At 44.9% G+C, this 22,788-nt stretch overlaps 1 protein-coding gene across 2 annotated transcripts; it reads left to right on the plus strand.

The window, feature by feature from the left end:
- The first annotated feature begins 739 nt into the window (after positions 1 to 739).
- C5H7orf78 (chromosome 5 C7orf78 homolog) lies at positions 740 to 8,644 on the plus strand. 2 transcript variants are annotated; one of them, XM_072154883.1, is made up of 6 exons: positions 740 to 865; positions 1,893 to 2,360; positions 4,686 to 4,770; positions 7,262 to 7,473; positions 7,637 to 7,711; positions 8,306 to 8,644. In XM_072154883.1, the coding sequence occupies exons 2-6, from the start codon at positions 1,893 to 1,895 to the stop codon at positions 8,315 to 8,317; spliced, it is 852 nt and encodes a 283-aa protein (XP_072010984.1). In that variant the 5' UTR covers positions 740 to 865; the 3' UTR covers positions 8,318 to 8,644. The 2 variants fall into 2 exon arrangements, with proteins under 2 accessions (XP_072010984.1, XP_072010985.1); XM_072154884.1 differs by having other exon boundaries at positions 7,331 to 7,473.
- Positions 8,645 to 22,788: the final 14,144 nt, after the last annotated feature.

The following is a 22,788-nucleotide window of genomic DNA, read 5'->3' on the forward strand; positions in this document are numbered from 1 at the left end:
CCCAGGGGTGAATAGCACAAGGGGCCGTGCACAGACCAGCAACACGTTATAATAACTAGACCCCTCAGGGGCATTTATGATGCTGTGTCTATTCCCTGCAGATTCCCTGGTTATTATCTTAGACACTTGCAACCCAGGAGCCAGTCTAGTGCATTATGGGAAGAAATCTCTGCAATAGACTATTAGGAATGTCGCAGATTTGGGCAATCGAAAAGATATCCATAAAAGTGATTGTACCAGATATGAGCACAAGGTGGCGCTGTAGGTCAGCGTTGGGGCTCATCCACATAGCAGTAGTGGAGCCTGTAGGACCTGTCTATCATATAGCCTGGGGGAACGGCACCTAAATACTCTCTGAGGGCCACATTGTCATACAGTATTGATAGAATTCAAGAGCCACAATCCCCCATAACTTACACACACAGGCAGGATGAGGTTAATTTATTTTAACACTGTGGTCACAGATGTAACCATAGAGACTGCAGTGAGTGTTCTGTATTGTCCCAGTTCTTAGAACAATGCTGACCCCCTGCTCTGACCGGTAGTTCCCCCCCTCACCCCCCTCTTGGTGGTAGAGACAATAGCCGATACATTGTTGCTATGTTGCAGTGATTGTTCCTTTTACAGTAAACACAGAGAGATCTGCACCCGGTGATCAGTGAATGGCGGTTACTTAGTGTCCAGGCAACACAGGACCTGCGGAGACAGAGCACCGGGTGCCACCAACCTGTGTCCCTGACTACTGCACCGGGTGCCGCCACCACCTCCCCGTATACTGCACCGAGTGCCACCACCCCTGCTCCGTCTGTGTCCCTGACTACTGCACCAGGTGCCACCTGCAGACAAGGCTGGGGGGTCTCCAGAGGTAAGTGACATCTGTTATATGTCATGTGGGTTTTCATAGAAAAGTCATATGTCATTAGGCGGCTCCTACGGACAGTTCTATGGGGGCTCTGGCGGTGTCTGCAACTTAAAAAAAATAATAATCGTAGAATGATTTAACAAATCGCAAAACATTCACAATTTATTTTTTACAAAAAGAAAAAAAGTTATTTACACAGTGTAACAGGGTTCTATGTTTAAAGGGCAGCATGGTGGCTCAGTGGTTAGCACTACAGCCTTGCAGCACGGTGGCTCAGTGGTTAGGACTACAGCCTTGCAGCACGGTGGCTCAGTGGTTAGCATTACAGCCTTGCAGCGCTGGGGACCTGGGTTCAAGTCCCAGGGTCAACATTTGCAAAGAGTTTGTGTGTTCTCTCTGTGTTTGCGAGGGTTTCCTCCGGGTCCTCTGGTTTCCTCCCACACTCCAGAACATACTGGTAGGTTGATTAGATTGTGAGCCCCATTGGGGACAGGAATTTATTCTGCAGCGCTGCGTAATCTGTAGGCACTATATAAATAAAGGAATTAAAGGGGTTGTTTAATTTCAGAAAATAATTTAAATAGTATTTGTAAGGAAAAGTTATACAATTTTACAATCTATTTCTGTAACAATTCCTCACGGTTTTCTAAATCTCTGATTGCTGTTCTGCTATAAAGCAGAGATCTAGAAAACAATGAGGAATTCATACAGAAAATAACGGAACATTATATAACTTTTCCTTACACAAGCAATATCAATTATTTTCTGAAAGTGGACAACCCCTTTAAGCCACTATTTCTGAGTGAGGAGGAAAAGTGCAATTTTTGCCACCAAAAAGTCAAGAAGTTTCTATGATTAATGTCTCCCATAGACAGATCTATGGATTTGTACTAGATAGATATGAGAGAGATGAGAGATACATAGATATTACAGAAATACTTCTATTGTTGCGCTTGGCTCGTGCAGCAGCCGCCTGGCATTGAGCTCTATAGATACTTCTTCCCTATTATTCCACGTTGTGTCTCCTTAGATGACAATGGCCTCCAGTATCAGAGAGACAGATGACAATGAGCGCCGTTACTTGTTCACCCGACAACTAAAATTTACAGCGCAAGAAAATTTGGCTACTGATAGAAGCAACAACTTCATCTCCCCAAAGCCGATCCTGGAGAAGGACATTTGGAAGAAGAAGCCTCCGGACTTTAGCGTCAGGTTATACAGGTCCCTGCAGGTACCAAGGAGGTCGGAGGAGGAGGAGGATGATGTGAAGGGAAGGAAGAGCCGTCATCATCCTGTACATCCTGTGCTGGAGGAGATAAGAGGTGCCCCGCCCCTGGCCCCGCCTCTAGTCCCACCCCTGAGGAAAGCAGAGGAGCCGCACAACTTCCTTACAAGATTTAAGCCCATGGAGCCATTTGAAGCCAATATCTTGTACGTGAGAAATGGCGTCTACCCAAAGGATAAATACAAGGATCCAAAGCCGCACGACTTCAGACAGGTGAGAAATCTCAACTCTCCTGAAATACTCTGTGCTGCTGGGGAGGCGGCTTCTTTTACTTTGTAGCTCCCAATCTATCACCTCCCACTTGTCCCAATTCCATCCTATTACATCATAAAACCTCTCTTCTAATCAGTGATGACGCGTCACAGCCCCTCACTAAATCAACACGTTCACAGTAACATAACTCATGGAATAGAAAGGTCACTGCCTCCTGCTAAATCAGCTTTCCCTGAAATACTCTGTGCTGCTGATGGAGAACCAGTTTGTTAAATTTACTCCAGGAATAAACTGATTCTTCATCTTCTGACATCTACAGTCCGGTCCATGTAAGCCGGGTGAGGCGCGCCCTGTAGGTTACCGCAGATATTGTATCTCAAGGTCACAGCTGCAGATCCGTTCTCTCCAGGATCCTGTCACCTTGGCCTGAAGATCTCGTAATGGGGGTCATTTACTAAGGGCCCGATTCACATTTTCCCGACGTGTTACCCGAATATTTCCGATTTGTGCCGATTTCCCCTGAATTGCCCCGGGATTTTGGCGCACGTGATCGGATTGTGGCGCATCGGGGCAGATTTACTTATCCGGTCCATTCGCGATCCAGCGGCGCGTTCTCTGCGGTGGATTCGGGTCCGGCTGGGATTTATTAAGGCAGTTCCTCCGCCGTCCACCAGGTGGCGCTGCTGCGCTGAAAAGCATCGGAATGCGCTGGAATTCACCGAGCCGGGCTGAGTGAAGATAAGTGCAAGCTCCGCGGCAGATTTTTTTTTTAAAATGCAGCGGTTTTTACGAATCCTTCAGGTTTTCGTTTGGCCACGCCCCCGATTTCCGTTGCGTGCATGCCAGCGCTGATGCGCCACAATCCGATGACGTGCGCCAAAATCCCGGGGCAATTCAGGGAAAATCGGCGCAAAACGGAAATATTCGGGTAACACGTCGTGAAAACGTGAATCGGGCCCTTAGTAAATGACCCCCAATGTGTCTGATAAGCACAAATGGTGTTATTGTTACAAAGTATCAGCTGTGAGACATCAAGCTGTTAGGGGAAACACCTGATATCACAGAAATAATAATGAGAAACAATATAAGGATTCTGTACAACTGAATGAAGCACTTAGGGTGAGATAGAAACTTTCTACTATCTCCAGCAGCCTTTGTCTTGTGCCTATGACTCTCATATCTCACTCACACCTCAGATCTCACTTAGCAGGGTCACACAGGACATAATAGAGAAGTACTGATCTGTACTGATGGGAATAAAGCACTTGGGGTGAGATAGTAGAGAGTTTTTATCTCCAGCAGCCTCTGTCTTGTGCCTATGACTCTCATATCTCACTCACAACCCTTAGGATGATGCCACACATGGCGTTTTGAACCCTTTTTTTGACCGTTTTTTTAAGCAGTCCGTCCAAAAACGCATGCGTTTTTGACCAGTTTTAATTAAGATAATTGGTAAAACTTGTCAAAACCGGATGCGTTTTCAAAAAATGCATGTGTTTTTAAACAGACTGCTTAAAAACAGACCAAAAATGGGTTCAAAACGCCTTAGCAGGGTCACACAGGACATTATAGAGAGGTGCTGACCTTTACTGATGGGAATAAAGCACTTGGGGTGAGATAGAAACTTACTATTATTTCCAGCCTGTCTTTCCTTTCTTTTAAGGTTATAGTCCCACTTCACCAAATTAATTTTATTGTTTGTATGATGAAAAATAATACAATTTTCCAATCTACTTTCTATATTGATTCCTTGTGGTTTTCTAGATCTCTGCTTGCTGTCCGAACATGGTCACACAGGTGAGCGGCTCGTTAGTATCAGAGAGTAATCAGAGCGGTGTGATATAACGAGCTGCGCGCCTGTCAGATTTCTGTCCACTGGAAATAAACAATGAAGCTTCTATAGCAGCTCAGCAAGCAGAGATCTAGAAAACCACAAAGAATTAATACAGAAAGTTATTGGAAAATTGTATAACTTTTCATTATTCAAACAATATCCATTACTTGCAGAAATGGGACGACCCTTTAAGCCGCTCTCGTTGACTCTCACTCCTGCTCCTCTATAAACATCTATAGAATCTGTTCCATCTGTGAGTCCAGAGATTTCAGAATTGGTTCTAGAAAAAGAAGATGAGCCGGATAAGAGGAGCCGGATAAGAGGAGCCGGAATCACCCTCTCTGATACAATGTATGGACCAGCTTGTAACTTATATTTATGTAAAGTTTGGTGAAAAGTTACAGATCTTTTATTTGATAAAATGCTCAATTATTGATGTTTGTTATTTGTAAGAAAATGTTTCTTAATCTGAAGGTTTCTTTCTCCTCCAGTATGAGAGCAACATACAGGACTTTGTAACAAGTTACTCACGAGATCCATTCAACTTGAAGTTTAAAGCACAAGGTTTGAGTAGTTGTAAGTATCATCCTGTATACTAACTGCTCCATCTATCTATCTATCTATCTATCTATCTATCTATCTATCTATCTCATATCCATCTATCTATCTCATATCTATCTATCTATCTATCTATCTCCTATCTATCTATCTATCTATGTATATATGTATCTATGTATCTATCTCATATCTATCTATCTATCTATCTCCTATCTATCTATCTATCTATCTATGTATATATGTATCTATGTATCTATCTATCTCATATCTATCTATCTATCTATCTATCTATGTATATATGTATCTATGTATCTATCTATCTCATATCTATCTATCCCATATCTATCTATCTATCTCATATCTATCTATCTATCTATCTCCTATCTATCTATCTATCTATCTATCTATCTATCTATCTCCTATCTATCTATCTATCTATCTATCTATCTCCTATCTATCTATCTCATATCCATCTATCTATCTCATATCCATCTATCTATCTCATATCCATCTATCTATCTCCTATCTATCTATCTATCTATCTCATATCTATCTATCTATCTATCTATGTATATATGTATCTATCTATCTCATATCTATCTATCTATCTCATATCTATCTATCTATCTCATATCCATCTATCTATCTCATATCTATCTATCTATGTATCTATCTATCTCATATCTATCTATCTATCTATCTATCTCATATCTATCTATCTATCTCCTATCTATCTATCTATCTATCTCCTATCTATCTATCTATCTATCTATCTATCTATCTATCTCCTATCTATCTATCTCCTATCTATCTCATATCTATCTATCTATCTATCTATGTATCTATCTATCTCATATCTATCTATCTATCTCATATCTATCTATCCCATATCTATCTATCTATCTCATATCTATCTATCTATCTCCTATCTATCTATCTATCTATCTATCTATCTCCTATCTATCTATCTATCTCCTATCTATCTATCTCATATCTATCTATCTATCTCATATCTATCTATCTATCTATCTATCTATCTATCTATCTATCTATCTCATATCTATCTATCTATCTATCTCCTATCTATCTCCTATCTATCTATCTATGTATATATGTATCTATGTATCTCATATCTATCTATCTATCTATCTCCTATCTATCTATCTATCTATCTATCTATCTATCTATCTCATATCTATCTATCCCATATCTATCTATCTATCTCATATCTATCTCCTATCTATCTATCTATCTCATATCTATCTATCTATCGATCTATCTCATATCTATCTATCTATCTCATATCTATCTATCTATCTCATATCTATCTATCTATCTATCTCCTATCTATCTATCTCCTATCTATCTATCTATCTATGTATCTATCTATCTCATATCTATCTATCTATCTATGTATATATGTATCTATGTATCTCATATCTATCTATCTATCCCATATCTATCTATCTATCTCATATCTATCTCCTATCTATCTATCTATCTCATATCTATCTATCTATCTATCTATCTCATATCTATCTATCTCCTATCTATCTATCTATCTCCTATCTATCTATGTATCTATCTATCTATCTCCTATCTATCTCCTATCTATCTCATATCTATCTATCTATCTCATATCTATCTATCTATCTCATATCTATCTATCTATCTCATATCTATCTATCTCATATCTATCTATGTATCTATCTATCTCATATCTATCTCCTATCTATCTATCTCATATCTATCTATCTATCTCATATCTATCTATCTATCTCATATCTATCTATCTCCTATCTATCTATGTATCTATCTATCTCATATCTATCTCCTATCTATCTATCTCATATCTATCTATCTATCTATCTATCTATCTCATATCTATCTATCTATCTATCTCATATCTATCTATCTATCTCATATCTATTTATTTATCTATGTATCTATCTATCTCATATCTATCAATCTATCTATATATCTCCTATCTATCTCATATCTATCTATCTCATATCTATCTCATATCTATCTATCTATCTATCTATCATTATCAGAATAGTGAGTGCAGCTCTGGAGTATAATAAGAAATGTAATTCAGGATAAGTAATGTCATGAATTACTAGTAGAGTCACAGGGAGCGGCTGTGCAAAATGTGGTGATTGTAAATGCGGCGCTGCAGGTTCTTCACACACACATATACACATACATACACACGTATATACATAAATACACACATACATACACACATACACATTCATACATACACACACACATATATACATACATACATATAAATTCAAACATACACGCATACACACACACACACTTATATACATGCACTAACATACATACATACATACACACACATAGATACACACCTACACACAGATACATACATAGATACATACATACACATGCACTCAGCTTAATATATTACATGTAGTCACACAATCTTATACTTAAACTTCAGAATTACCCCTGTGTATTTCAGTAGTGACCCTTTCTCTAGGTCACACATCCCTACATGCTCCCTACAGGATGGACCCAGCCGGTACTTACCCCATAACTCTCCTTCCAGCTTGTGAACTTCCACCCATTGATATGAAGAAGAGCAGAGCGAGAGTCAAACGCTTCATCTTACACAAACCGGACGATCCAAAATGGGAGTCACAACTTCTCCTCCCCCGGAGCCCCTGGCCAGCCAAGTCTGCGTCATATACTGTAAGTCCATGTGTACAATAGCCATTGAATAGAATGACCGATGAGCAGTAGAGACCGACACAGCTACAGACCTTGTATGTCTAATAACACTACTTCAGTAATACTACCGGAGGAGTCAGTCTCTATCTGCACTACTACTCTCATCATCATGTTTCCATTACAGAGGCACAGAAGACGGCGCGGTGTATACAGCGCATTCATGGATCGGGTGGAAGAGAAATTCACTGCCATGAATCAGGTGAGTCCAGGGGAGGGAGTACAACTACTAAATATTACCTGCAAGACACCAAACCCCTTTAAGATTCCCTCTACAAAGACCCAGGGGGACTACAACAAGTTCTAATATCAGGATCAGGACGGATTCTTTTACTTTTCCAATGGTAAATCTGAAATCCCTTACAATAGGAAATAAATAGAAATGGAATTCTATAATAAAGGTCTGGAGGACCCTTGTATATCACCCCAGCCACATGATTTATATGGACACCGTGTAATACTTCACTTCTCCTGCGGGGGAGCTGTAGGGAAATAAGAATCAGATTTTGGATTCCCCCATAAATTGCAGCTGATCCATATTTTTGGGATTCAAAGTCTGGGTTGCAGGACAGGAGTATTGGATAATATTACTGCTTCCTGGAGATTTTCTTGAGTTTCCAAGAAATTTTTTTTTTTATTAATTTTTTTATTATTTATTATATTATTTTTTTTTTTATTATGAATTATTCATTGCATTATTATTGTATTTTTTTTATTAATTTTTTATTATTTATTATATTATTATTTTTTTTATTCTGAATTATTCATTGCATTATTATTGTATTTTTTTTTTTAGGAATTGAAGTAAATGGACTGAAGAAAGGGTTAAACTGGCCATAAGCCAATGAAGTAAGACGCAGGTTGGACTCTGAGGATTTATACAATGGTGAAATATTCCAGCACAGATTTTGGAGAATAATTTGATACTTTGTAGAGTTTTTACAGAAAATCTGCTACAAATCCCCAAATCGTTTTACAGATTTTTCCCGATCCTGCACCGATCATAAGTTACATAATATTTCCTTCTCTTCTCACATCAAAAACTCAATAACGATTAATATTCTTATTTTGAAGTAGTGCATTGTGGGAGCTGAAATGATTCAGATATTCAGTAAGTTGTCAAATCAGTTGTCTGATAATGTTACCTGTAACCAAGGACAACAGGAGAATCTTCAGAAGCCAATAAGATTCCATTGTTGTAGAATGTGATGTAGACTGATACAATAAATATATGTTGCAGTATAAGAGATTATATAAGTATCTTGATTTTAATTAAAGGAAAATCTCCCATCAGAATCCATCCTGATAAACCAGGGACATTACTCATAGATCCGGGCACCGGGCACTGTGATATCTTCTTATATTTGTTATCTATGGCCTCCTTCCTTCTAAAGTCAACTTTTTAAATTATGGTAATAAGCTAAAAGGCCTCTGGGGGGCGTTAACAGAGCCCCTCCGTGCTGTAGATTCACAGGCTGTTACACTGTCTCCCACTCAAAGACACACTGTCAGTGACAGTCACTGAAGGAGACAGTCAGTGACAATCACTTAAAGCGTAACCGTCATTTGAAATATTTCTTTATATTGTGTGTGGGAGGATGTAGGGAACATTTTTCTAATATACTTTATTAACTAATTTTGCTGTGTTTGTAAAAAAAATCAAGCTCCTCCCCTTCTCATAGAGATGTGTATTCCAGCCTGTATAGTGTGTGTCTATGAAGGCTGCATGAGCTCACATCTAATCTCCCTGTGTTTGGTTAAACAGCTCTGAGAAGGGAGGATTAACCCTTTTACTTTCAGCTGTGAAAATAATATTTGAAAATTATGCTCAAAGCATACTGCAGCCAGGGAGAGAGCAGAAAGGGTTAACAGTCACCGCTGTATAGAAAACAGGAGAGAAGAGAGAGATCTGTCTTCAATTCTGCCCTAGCAACAATGCAGAAGTAACATTGTAACTAGGGGGCACTTTACATCCTGTTACTTTACAAACTAAAGAGAATTTGCTAAGGAAGTATATTAGAAAAATGTTCACAACTTCCCCCTCCCCACAATATCAAATATTATCTGAAATGACAGTTACTCTTTAAAGAGAGGGACAGTATCAGTCCCTGAAAGAGACGGTCAAAGACGGAGAAGGTCAGAGACAAAGTCAGTCACTGAAAGAGACGGTCAGAGACAGATGCGGTCATAGTCCATCTCTTTCAGTGACTGACTATGATCACATCTGTCTATGACCGTCTCTTTCAGTGACTGTCTCTGACCGTCTCTTTCAGTGACTGTCTCTGACCGTCTCTTTCAGTGACTGTCTCTGACCGTCTCTTTCAGTGACTGTCTCTGACTGTCTCTTTCAGTGACTGTCTCTGACTGTCTCTTTCAGTGACTGTCAGAGACAGTCACTGAAAGAGACAGTCAGAGACAGAGAAGGTCAGTGACAGAGACCAGTAAGAGAGACAGTCAGAGAGAGAGCTATAACAAAAAATATTTTTATATGTATCTAAGAGTAGTTATTTTCTATCCCGGGCAGTGCCGGGATCTACAGCTAGGTCAGGAGCTTCCAAAGACATGAGATCATCATAGGGGCCGTCCCAAATTTTTTTTAAAGGCAAAGTAATCTTAGTGTATGTAAACTTTTGACTATGAAGAAAATAATAAAAATATCTTAATATCATTCCGGCATTTAGCAAATATAAATAATTTTGGGAATCCTCATTCACCTATAAGGGGAAAGGTTTATTTTAATTTCACGTCTGAATGTGAGAAAAACTTCTAAAAATGTGTCTTTTTATATAGTCGATGGAAACGTCTGGTTTCAGCTGCACTTACACCACACACAATCATGGAGAAAAACACACAAAAACATTCACACAAACATCAAAAAACATTGAGGGAGATTCATCACATCATTTATCCCCTCCGCCGTGGATCAGGGGCTTCGGCCGTCTGATGTATAGGGTGGCCGGTCGTGCCGGTGTACAATACTATGCCAGGCTCTGTATTGCGTAGGATTGTGTTATTACTAGTGACCATTAAAGGGGTTGGCCATTTTTTTTTTACATAAATTGCCAATGTGTCTTTACTGCCATGTGGATAATCCCTGAATGTTCATCAAGAGATTCAGCAGTCCTGCTACTTACTTCTGCGCTGTGTGCAGATTCTCTGTGTATCTTTGTGTACACGTCTGAGCTCTGATGAATAGGAGGAGCTGTACCAGGAGAGTTATGACTCATTCTGCTCTCCCCCTCCCCTCTTCCTGTCTCTGTCAGTGATGGGGGTGGATAGTCCACACTTTTCCACCAGGTGAAACGACAAAAGCATCAGGGTTGTTCTGATTATATTAGGTGCAAACACACCCCTGCACACCCAAGAAGGCTCTTAGATGCCTCCTACCTGGTATTAAGTCCAGAACCTTGGAGACATCATAGCTTCTCAAGGGGAAGTTGTAGGGTCGGGGTACTGGTATCATTGGATCCGGGTGAATCTCTGGATCGCATTGATACCAAACCTGACCCATTTGCTATGTTCCCATCCTGAGATATGTATATCTCTGGACCCAAGGGTGCTAGAGCTTTGGGAATTGGGGCACTGTGATCCCCTGACGATACTGAATCCAAAAATGTATTTCCCCTTGGGCTGAGAGGGACCATAACTCTATAACTGACTCATTGGGGCTCACTTACTAAGGGCTCCGCGGACCACACTTACGGCGACATCCCGATGATTTCCATTTTGCGCTGCTGGGGTTTTTTGCCCCACAAGATCAGAAAAGGGGGTAGGGTTTGGCGTCGGGTCGCATGATCCGACTGATTCGGACAGACCGCGGAATTTAACTCCAAAATTGTGTTGCAAGCCAAGCGCTTACATGCACCGGGAGGAAGATGGTGAACTCCGGGGACCTAAGCCAGGAAGCCACACCTGCAGGAAATCGGGCGCACGATCTTTGTGAATCGCGGCACAGGGCATTCTCGTCGGACAATGCACTTTCAGGAACTCTTTCAGGGACCGGGTAAGTAAATGTGCCCCATTGTCTCTTGTTTTCAAATTGGAGGGGAGCCTCAGAGTCGATGCGGCTGGGGAAATCCTTTGAAGCTTGGCCCCCTGTAGTGTTGGGTAACACTCTAGCTAGCTCCATTAGGCTAATTACATGCCCCATCATGTCATAAGCAGTTACAGGCTGTACCACCTGTGCCTGCAGGGAGGACACTTACATTATCCTTCTCTCTATATTCTAGTAAAGAAGTAAGACTCCATAAGTATACAGTCAGGGAGGCCCCACTGTCTCCTACATCATAACTGCGTGCAGGAACCTGTCCAATCATCAATGACCATGAAAGGAGTGTGTGCTCCCCTCAGTGGAGAGTCTGCGGGGTACAGTCCAGGAAACATGATGCCCGAGGGGGTGGAGACCCCTGAGACAACAGCAGCTTATTGATGGTTTCCACGTATATTTACTCCAATCCTCTGTGTCCGTGAATGTATTAGACCCATAAAAGATCCATCAGCAGCAGCAACTCTTCCTGCTGATGGTTTCCAGTTACAATTAGTGAAAATTTGAAAACATTATGGAAACCAAAGAAACGGCACAACACTTGTGATGGCTTCAGATATTTTATTTCTGTTATACAAGTCTCGTAACATTTGGTGCCATTTAAAGATACATATACATAGCGGCAACATATTCAGCAGCGCAGTACAAAGATCCTCACTGACATCGATTCCTGTCCCCAATGTAAATCAATACACTGGAATCATATTCATGGAATGTCCGTATGGGTAGATGCAGCTGAGTTTGTCATATGATCCCTTTAAGAATCCTGGACTCTGTCAATCTCAATGAGGACCATGTTAGTCCTTATGTATCCCTTTAAGTGATTAATTAAGACATTCTGAGGTCCAATCAATGAGCTATCACATGGCCATTACAATGAATATGACTCCCATCATGCCCCGGGACACAGGGCAGATTTTATCATCTTGTGACCTTCGGATTAGCCTCAATGTTGCCCCCTACTGCTTACTATGAGTAATTAGGTACAACCGAGGAAGAAAAGTGATGGCTACAAAGGGCACAAATGTATCTCCCAAAAATGGTTGTTACATTTTAAGACCAAATAAGTAGACCTTACCTTCTTGGAGTAGATCTCCTGTCCTGGACTTGGTGAAGCTTCTGGAGGACATGTCCATGAACTGCGGACAGGACTTGTGAGAGCAGCTCCATGACAGGTTACTGAGGGATCTCCGTCAGGAAAATGCTCCCTCACGTCCCATCAGCTGAAATATACCTCATTGTTTGGTTATACCTAAGACGACTTACCTGGTTGGTGGTCAGAATGATTTTCCGGAGACCTTCTGCTCCTTATATGTCCTCCTCGAAGATTGTTAGCATTTCTGGTTGCCATTAGTGTCGTTACCTAGAAGGGCTCCATAGTGCTGTACACAGCTCCGGAAAGATGCCCCGGGGACAATACATGTCATGGTTCTATGTCATCAATCATGAAGATTGTGTGGTGGACACATCTCCACCGGTGACTCCTGCTGTGTCCCTGTTGACTTTGCCTTCTCTTCTGTTTCCATTGTTTATTATATGAGTGGATTGAGGTGAGGTCTTGTGTGATGGACACGTTACCTTGGGGTTAGAATAAAAAGTATTCACACCTGGAGAGGGGTCTAAATAGTGACCTCTAGGTTATGGGATAATTGTCTAGAACATCTCTTCTGTAGCAGCCTGAAGAGACTACAAGTACCAGCAACGTCTTCTAAACAGGGTCCTTGTCTTTGAGACCAAATGCTACACAGATGCCTCCAGTCTGTGCCGGTCATTGCACTGGCTGCCCGTCTCCTGCTGAATACAGTATAAAATAATCACCCTCATCCACAAAGCTCTGCACAGTGCGGCACCTCCCTACCTCTCCTTTCTCATCTCAGTGTATCACCCAACCCGTGCTCTTCAGTCCACCAGAGATCTTAGATTAATCTCTACCTTAAATCGAACCTCTCACTTAAGTCTCCAGGACTTCTCCCGAGCTGCAACAATTCTCCGATTTTATTGGTGATTCAGCTCTGATAAGTTAAATGAGAAATCTACAGGTTTCTGCACACATAACATCACTGTCACTGGCTTCAGTCCAGTGGCGTAACTAGGAATGAGTGGGCCCCATAGCAAATTTTGGGCTGCCCTCCACCCTTCCCGTAAATATGTATATACAAAAATATATATTTCTTTAATAACAGCAGCCTCCCCTCACTAATAACATGTTCAGCAGTAGCCTCACCTCACTAATAACATGTCCCAGCAGCGGCCTCCATCACTAATAACATGTCCCAGCAGTGGTCTTCCCTCACTAATAACATGTCCAGCAGCGGTCTCCCCTCACTAATAACATGTCCCAGCAGTAACCTCCCCTCACTAATAACATGTCCCAGTAGTACCCTCCCCTCACTAATAACATGTCCAGCAGTAGCCTCACCTCACTAATAACATGTCCCAGCAGCGGCCTCCCTCACTAATAACATGTCCCAGCAGTGGTCTTCCCTAACTAATAACATGTTCAGCAGCGGTCTCCCCTCACTAATAACATGTCCCAGCAGTAGCCTTCCCTCACTAATAACATGTTCAGCAGCAGCCTCCCTTCACTAATAACATGTCCAGCAGTGGCCTCCCCTCACTAATAACATGTCCCAGCAGTAGCCTCCCCTCACTAATAACATGTCCAGCAGTGGCCTCCCCTCACTAATAACATGTCCAGCAGCAGCCTCCCCTCACTAATAACATGTCCAGCAGTGGCCTCCCCTCACTAATAACATGTCCCAGCAGTGGCCTGCTGTCCATTACATCAAGTCCAGCAGCGGCCTCCCCTCACTAATAACATGTCCAGCAGTAGCCTCACCACACTAATAACATGTCCAGCAGTGGCCTCACCACACTAATAACATGTCCAGCAGTGGCCTCCCCTCACAAATAACATGTCCAGCAGTAGCCTCACCACACTAATAACATGTCCAGCAGCGGCCTCCCCTCACTAATAAAATGTCAAGCAGTGGCCTCCCCTCACAAATAACATTTCCAGCAGCGGCCTCCCCTCACTAATAACATGTCCAGCAGCGGCCTCCCCTCACTAATAACATGTCCAGCAGCAGCCTCCCCTCACTAATAACATGTAAAGCAGCGGCCTCCCCTCACTAATAACATGTCCCAGCAGCAGCCACCCCTCACTAATAACATGTCCAGCAGTGGCCTCACCTCACTAATAACATGTCCCAGCAGTGGCCACCCCTCACTAATAACATGTCCAGCAGTGGCGTCACCTCACTAATAACATGTCCCAGCAGTAGCCTCACCTCACTAATAACATGTCCAGCAGTGGCCTCCCCTCACAAATAACATGTCCAGCAGTAGCCTCACCACACTAATAACATGTCCAGCAGCGGCCTCCCCTCACTAATAAAATGTCAAGCAGTAGCCTCCCCTCACAAATAACATGTCCAGCAGTGGCCTCACCTCACTAATAACATGTGCAGCAGTGGCCTCCCCTCACTAATAACATGTCCAGCAGTGGCCTCCCCTCACTAATAACATGTCCAGCAGTGGCCTCCCCTCACTAATAACATGTCCAGCAGTTGCCTCACCTCACTAATAACATGTCCAGCAGTGGCCTCCCCTCACTAATAACATGTCCAGCAGCGGCCTCCCCTCACTAATAACATGTCCAGCAGCAGCCTCCCCTCACTAATGACATGTCCAGCAGCGGCCTCCCCTTCACTAATAACATGCCCAGCAACGGCCTCCCCTCACTAATAACATGTCCAGCAGCAGCCTCCCCTCACTAATAACATGTCCAGCAGCGGCCTCCCCTCACTAATAACATGTCCAGCAGCAGCCTCCCCTCACTAATAACATGTCCCAGCAGCAGCCTCCCCTCACTAATAACATGTCCCAGTACCGGTCACCCCTCACTAATAACATGTCCCAGCAGTAGCCTTCCCTCACTAATAACATGTCCCATCAGTGGCCTGTTGTCCATTACATTATGTCCAGCAGCGGCCTCCCCTCACTAATAACATGTCCAGCAGCGGCCTCCCCTCACTAATAAAATGTCCAGCAGCGGCCTCTCTTCAATAATAACATGTCCCAGTAGCGGCCTCCCCTCACTAATAACATGTCCAGCAGTGGCCTCCCCTCACTAACAACATGTCCCAGCAGCAGTCTCCCCTTACTAGTAACATGTCCCAGCAGCGGCCACCCCTCACTAATAACATGTCCTAGCAGTAACCTCCCCTCACTAATAACATGTCCCAGCAGTGGCCTGCTGTCCATTAAATCATGTCCAGCAGTGGCCTCCCCTCACTAATAACATGTCCCAGCAGTGGCCTGCTGTCCATTACATCAAGTCCAGCAGCGGCCTCCCCTCACTAATAACATGTCCAGCAGTAGCCTCACCACACTAATAACATGTCCAGCAGTGGCCTCCCCTCACAAATAACATGTCCAGCAGTAGCCTCACCACACTAATAACATGTCCAGCAGCGGCTTCCCCTCACTAATAAAATGTCAAGCAGTGGCCTCCCCTCACAAATAACATTTCCAGCAGCGGCCTCCCCTCACTAATAACATGTCCAGCAGCGGCCTCCCCTCACTAATAACATGTCCAGCAGCGGCCTCCCCTCACTAATAACATGTCCCAGCAGCGGCCACCTCTCACTAATAACATGTCCCAGCAGTGGCCTGCTGTCCATTACATCATGTCCAGCAGCGGCCTCCCCTCACTAATAACATGTGCAGCAGCAGCCTCCCCTCACTAATAACATGTAAAGCAGTGGCCTCCCCTCACTAATAACATGTCCCAGCAGCGGCCACCCCTCACTAATAACATGTCCCAGCAGTAGCCTCCCCTCACTAATAACATGTCCCAGCAGTGGCCTGATGTCCATTACATCGTGTCCAGCAGCTGCCTCCCTTCACTAATAACATGTCCAGCAATAGCCTTACCTCACAAATAACATGTCAAGCAGCGGCCTCCCCTCACTAATAAGATGTCCAGCAGCGGCCTTCCCTCACTAATAAAATGTCCAGCAGTGGCCTCACCTTACTAATAACATGTCCAGCAGCAGCCTCCCCTCACTAATAACATGTCCAGCAGCAGCCTCCCCTCACTAATAACATGTCCAGCAGTGGCCTCACCTCACTAATAACATGTCCCAGCAGTGGCCACCCCTCACTAATAACATGTCCAGCAGTGGCCTCACCTCACTAATAACATGTCCCAGCAGTAGCCTTCCCTCACTAATAACATGTTCAGCAGCAGCCTCCCTTCACTAATAACATGTCCAGCAGTGGCCTCCCCTCACTAATAACATGTCCCAGCAGTAGCCTCCCCTCACTAATAACATGTCCAGCAGCGGCCTCCCCTCACTAATAACATGTCCAGCAGCAGCCTCCCCTCACTAATAACATGTCCAGCAGTGGCCTCCCCTCACTAATAACATGTCCCAGCAGTGGCCTGCTGTCCATTACATCAAGTCCAGCAGCGGCCTCCCCTCACTAATAACATGTCCAGCAGTAGCCTCACCACACTAATAACATGTCCAGCAGTGGCCTCCCCTCACAAATAACATGTCCAGCAGTAGCCTCACCACACTAATAACATGTCCAGCAGCGGCCTCCCCTCACTAATAAAATGTCAAGCAGTGGCCTCCCCTCACAAATAACATTTCCAGCAGCGGCCTCTCCTCACTAAACACATGTCCAGCAGCGGCCTCCCCTCACTAATAACATGTCCAGCAGCAGCCTCCCCTCACTAATAACATGTAAAGCAGCGGCCTCCCCTCACTAATAACATGTCCCAGCAGCGGCCACCCCTCACTAATAACATGTCCCAGCAGTAGCCTCCCCTCACTAATAACATGTCCCAGCAGTTGCCTGATGTCCATTACATTGTGTCCAGCAGCTGCCTCCCCTCACTAATAACATGTCCAGCAATAGCCTTACCTCACAAATAACATGTCAAGCAGCGGCCTCCCCTCACAAATAACATGTCCAGCAGCGGCCTTCCCTCACTAATAACATGTCCAGCAGTGGCCTCACCTTACTAATAACATGTCCAGCAGTGGCCTCACCTCACTAATAACATGTCCCAGCAGTGGCCACCCCTCACTAATAACATGTCCAGCAGTGGCCTCACCTCACTAATAACATGTCCCAGCAGTAGCCTCACCTCACTAATAACATGTCCAGCAGTGGCCTCCCCTCACAAATAACATGTCCAGCAGTAGCCTCACCACACTAATAACATGTCCAGCAGCGGCCTCCCCTCACTAATAAAATGTCAAGCAGTAGCCTCCCCTCACAAATAACATGTCCAGCAGTGGCCTCACCTCACTAATAACATGTGCAGCAGTGGCCTCCCCTCACTAATAACATGTCCAGCAGTGGCCTCCCCTCACTAATAACATGTCCAGCAGTGGCCTCCCCTCACTAATAACATGTCCAGCAGTTGCCTCACCTCACTAATAACATGTCCAGCAGTGGCCTCCCCTCACTAATAACATGTCCAGCAGCGGCCTCCCCTCACTAATAACATGTCCAGCAGCAGCCTCCCCTCACTAATGACATGTCCAGCAGTGGCCTCCCCTTCACTAATAACATGCCCAGCAACGGCCTCCCCTCACTAATAACATGTCCAGCAGCAGCCTCCCCTCACTAATAACATGTCCAGCAGCGGCCTCCCCTCACTAATAACATGTCCAGCAGCAGCCTCCCCTCACTAATAACATGTCCCAGCAGCAGCCTCCCCTCACTAATAACATGTCCCAGTACCGGTCACCCCTCACTAATAACATGTCCCAGCAGTAGCCTTCCCTCACTAATAACATGTCCCATCAGTGGCCTGTTGTCCATTACATTATGTCCAGCAGCGGCCTCCCCTCACTAATAACATGTCCAGCAGCGGCCTCCCCTCACTAATAAAATGTCCAGCAGCGGCCTCTCTTCAATAATAACATGTCCCAGTAGCGGCCTCCCCTCATTAATAACATGTCCAGCAGTGGCCTCCCCTCACTAACAACATGTCCCAGCAGCAGCCTCCCCTTACTAGTAACATGTCCCAGCAGCGGCCACCCCTCACTAATAACATGTCCTAGCAGTAACCTCCCCTCACTAATAACATGTCCCAGCAGTGGACTGCTGTCCATTAAATCATGTCCAGCAGTGGCCTCCCCTCACTAATAACATGTCCCAGCAGTGGCCTGCTGTCCATTACATCAAGTCCAGCAGCGGCCTCCCCTCACTAATAACATGTCCAGCAGTAGCCTCACCACACTAATAACATGTCCAGCAGTGGCCTCCCCTCACAAATAACATGTCCAGCAGTAGCCTCACCACACTAATAACATGTCCAGCAGCGGCCTCCCCTCACTAATAAAATGTCAAGCAGTGGCCTCCCCTCACAAATAACATTTCCAGCAGCGGCCTCCCCTCACTAATAACATGTCCAGCAGCGGCCTCCCCTCACTAATAACATGTCCCAGCAGCGGCCACCCCTCACTAATAACATGTCCCAGCAGTGGCCTGCTGTCCATTACATCATGTCCAGCAGCGGCCTCCCCTCACTAATAACATGTGCAGCAGCAGCCTCCCCTCACTAATAACATGTAAAGCAGTGGCCTCCCCTCACTAATAACATGTCCCAGCAGCGGCCACCCCTCACTAATAACATGTCCCAGCAGTAGCCTCCCCTCACTAATAACATGTCCCAGCAGTGGCCTGATGTCCATTACATCGTGTCCAGCAGCTGCCTCCCCTCACTAATAACATGTCCAGCAATAGCCCTACCTCACAAATAACATGTCAAGCAGCGGCCTCCCCTCACTAATAACATGTCCAGCAGCGGCCTTCCCTCACTAATAACATGTCCAGCAGTGGCCTCACCTTACTAATAACATGTCCAGCAGCAGCCTCCCCTCACTAATAACATGTCCAGCAGCAGCCTCCCCTCACTAATAACATGTCCAGCAGTGGCCTCACCTCACTAATAACATGTCCCAGCAGTGGCCACCCCTCACTAATAACATGTCCAGCAGTGGCCTCACCTCACTAATAACATGTCCCAGCAGCAGCCTCCCCTCACTAATAACATGTCCCAGTACCGGTCACCCCTCACTAATAACATGTCCCAGCAGTAGCCTTCCCTCACTAATAACATGTCCCATCAGTGGCCTGTTGTCCATTACATTATGTCCAGCAGCGGCCTCCCCTCACTAATAACATGTCCCGCAGCGGCCTCCCCTCACTAATAAAATGTCCAGCAGCGGCCTCTCTTCAATAATAACATGTCCCAGTAGCGGCCTCCCCTCACTAATAACATGTCCAGCAGTGGCCTCCCCTCACTTACAACATGTCCAAGCAGCAGCCTCCCCTTACTAGTAACATGTCCCAGCAGCGGCCACCCCTCACTAATAACATGTCCTAGCAGTAACCTCCCCTCACTAATAACATGTCCCAGCAGTGGCCTGCTGTCCATTAAATCATGTCCAGCAGCAGCCTCCCCTTTACAAATAACATGTCCAGCAGCGGCCTCCCCTCACTAATAACATGTACAGCAGTGGCCTCCCCTCACTAATAAAATGTACAGCAGCGGCCTCCCTTCAATAATAACATGTCCCAGCAGCGGCCTCCCATCACAAATAATATGTCCAGCAGAGACCTCCCCTCACAAATAACATGTCCAGCTGCGGCCTCCCCTACTTTTAACATGTCCAGCAGCGGCCTCCCCTCAATTATAACATGTCCTGCAGTGGCCTCCCCTCACTAATAACATGTCCCAGCAGCGGCCTCCCCTCACTAAAAACATGTCCATCTGTGGACTCCACTCACGAATAGCATATCCAGCAGCGGCCACCCCTCACTAATAACATTTTCAGCAGCGGCTTCCCCTCACTAATAACATTTTCAGCAGTGGCTTCCCCTCACTAATATGTCCAGTAGCGGCCTCCCCTCACTAATATCATGTCCCAGCTGCGGCCTCCTCTCACTTACAACATGTCCAGCAGCGGCCTCCCTTTACTAATAAAATGCCATAGCGGCCTCCCTTTACTACTAAAATGCCCCTAGCGGCCTCCCTTTACTACTAAAATGCCCCTAGCGGCCTCCCTTTATTACTAAAATTCCCCTAGTGGTCTCTTTTACTACTAAAGTGCCCCTAGCGGCTTCCCTTTACTACCTAGTGCCCCTAGCGGTGATCCGCCCACCATCTGTAACTTCTCCGTCTCCCCTAGGTTGCACCGTGCACCTCTGGTCATGTGACTGACGCAACCTGAAGCCAGGTTGTGATAGTCACATGACAAGGGGCACGCATTGCAGCCTGGAGGAGCTGGAGGAGTTACAGACGGTGGGTGGATCGCCAACGCGACGACAGACAGGTAAGCTGGAGGCAGAAACACAGGGGCAGGGCAGGGTGGGTAAAAAACACAGAGGCAGGGCAGGACAGAAATGTGGGGCGGGACAGAAACACAAGGGGGGAGCACCTTGCAGGAACACAGGGGCTGCAGAAACAGAGAGGGGGAGGGCCGCGGGATGATTGTATAGCAGGGCCTGGGTGGCGGTCGGACCGGTCCGGAAATCCAGTGCAGTCTGCAGACATTGGGGATCATTTACTAAGGGCCTGATTCACGTTTTCCCGACGCGCATTTAAAAAAAAAAAGTGTCGCTCGGCAAGCGCTAACCTTCACTCAGCCCGGCTCGGTGAACTCCAGTGCGTTCCGATGCTCTTCAGCTCTTGTGTCACCCCCTCATCCTCATAGACTGTAAGCCCTTGTGTCACCCCCTCATCTTCATAGACTGTAACCTCTTGTGTCACCCCCTCATCCTCATAGACTGTAAGCTCTTGTGTCACCCCCTCATCCTCATAGACTGTAAGCTCTTGTGTCCCCCTCATCCTCATAGACTGTAAGCTCTTGTGTCACCCCTCATCCTCATAGACTGTAAGCTCTTGTGTCCCCCTCATCCTCATAGACTGTAAGCTCTTGTGTCACTCCCTCATCCTCATAGACTGTAAGCTCTTGTGTCCTCCTCATCCTCATAGTCTGTAAGCTCTTGTGTCTCCCCCTCATCCTCATAGTCTGTAAGCTCTTGTGTCCCCCTCATCCTCATAGTCTGTAAGCTCTTGTGTCACCCCCTCATCCTCATAGACTGTAAGCTCTTGTGTCACCCCCTCATCCTCATAGACTGTAAGCTCTTGTGTCCCCCCCTCATCCTCATAGACTGTAAGCTCTTGTGTCACCCCCTCATCCTCATAGACTGTAAGCTCTTGTGTCCCCCCCTTATCCTCATAGACTGTAAGCTCTTGTGTCATTCCCTCAACCTCATAGACTGTAAGCTCTTGTGTCACCCCCTCATCCTCATAGACTGTAAGCTCTTGTGTCCCCCCTCATCCTCATAGACTGTAAGCTCTTGTGTCACCCCCTTATCCTCATAGACTGTAAGCTCTTGTGTCTCCCCTCATCCTCATAGACTGTAAGCTCTTGTGTCACCTCCTCATCCTCATAGACTGTAAGCTCTTGTGTCATTCCCTCAACCTCATAGACTGTAAGCTCTTGTGTCATTCCCTCAACCTCATAGACTGTAAGCTCTTGTGTCCTCTCCTCATCCTCATAGACTGTAAGCTCTTGTGTCACCCTCATCCTCATAGACTGTAAGCTCTTGTGTCCCCTCTCATCCTCATAGACTGTAAGCTCTTGTGTCACCTCCTCATCCTCATAGATTATAAGCTCTTGTGACCTGGGCCCTCACTCCTATTGTTTTATATCACTATTTGTACTCTGTAATGTAATATTTTATTTGTATATGTCCCCTAAAGCTCTACGGTATATGATGGCGCTATATAAATACAGATTATTATTATGTATATAGTCATTAGTGTTGGTTATGGTGAAAGAATAGGAGAGAAAGCAGAAGAGCCATGTATTAATCATCTGCTGTCTTGAGCTCCCCCTGGTGGTGGCTACAGACATGATGAATATGTATATCCTATGTGCTGATAAGCTCTGATTCTCCATATTCTCCATGTATAATTCTGTGTAGAGGATTCCGATCACTGATCCCAATTCACAATCCTGGATCTCCGGCTCCTCATCACATTCCTGCCATTGACCTTCTTACTGTCATTCACGTTAATAAGTGTGAAAGTGCAGCCGCATTTATGGTGTTATTACACCTCCATTGGCCTGGGTTATCTCCAGCTCGGGGTGCGATCTCCTCCCTCTAGTTTATTATGGGTGCACCCAGCCGCC

This window comes from Engystomops pustulosus, chromosome 5 (assembly GCF_040894005.1).
Source record: "Engystomops pustulosus chromosome 5, aEngPut4.maternal, whole genome shotgun sequence".
NCBI classification, from domain to species: Eukaryota; Metazoa; Chordata; class Amphibia; order Anura; family Leptodactylidae; genus Engystomops; species Engystomops pustulosus.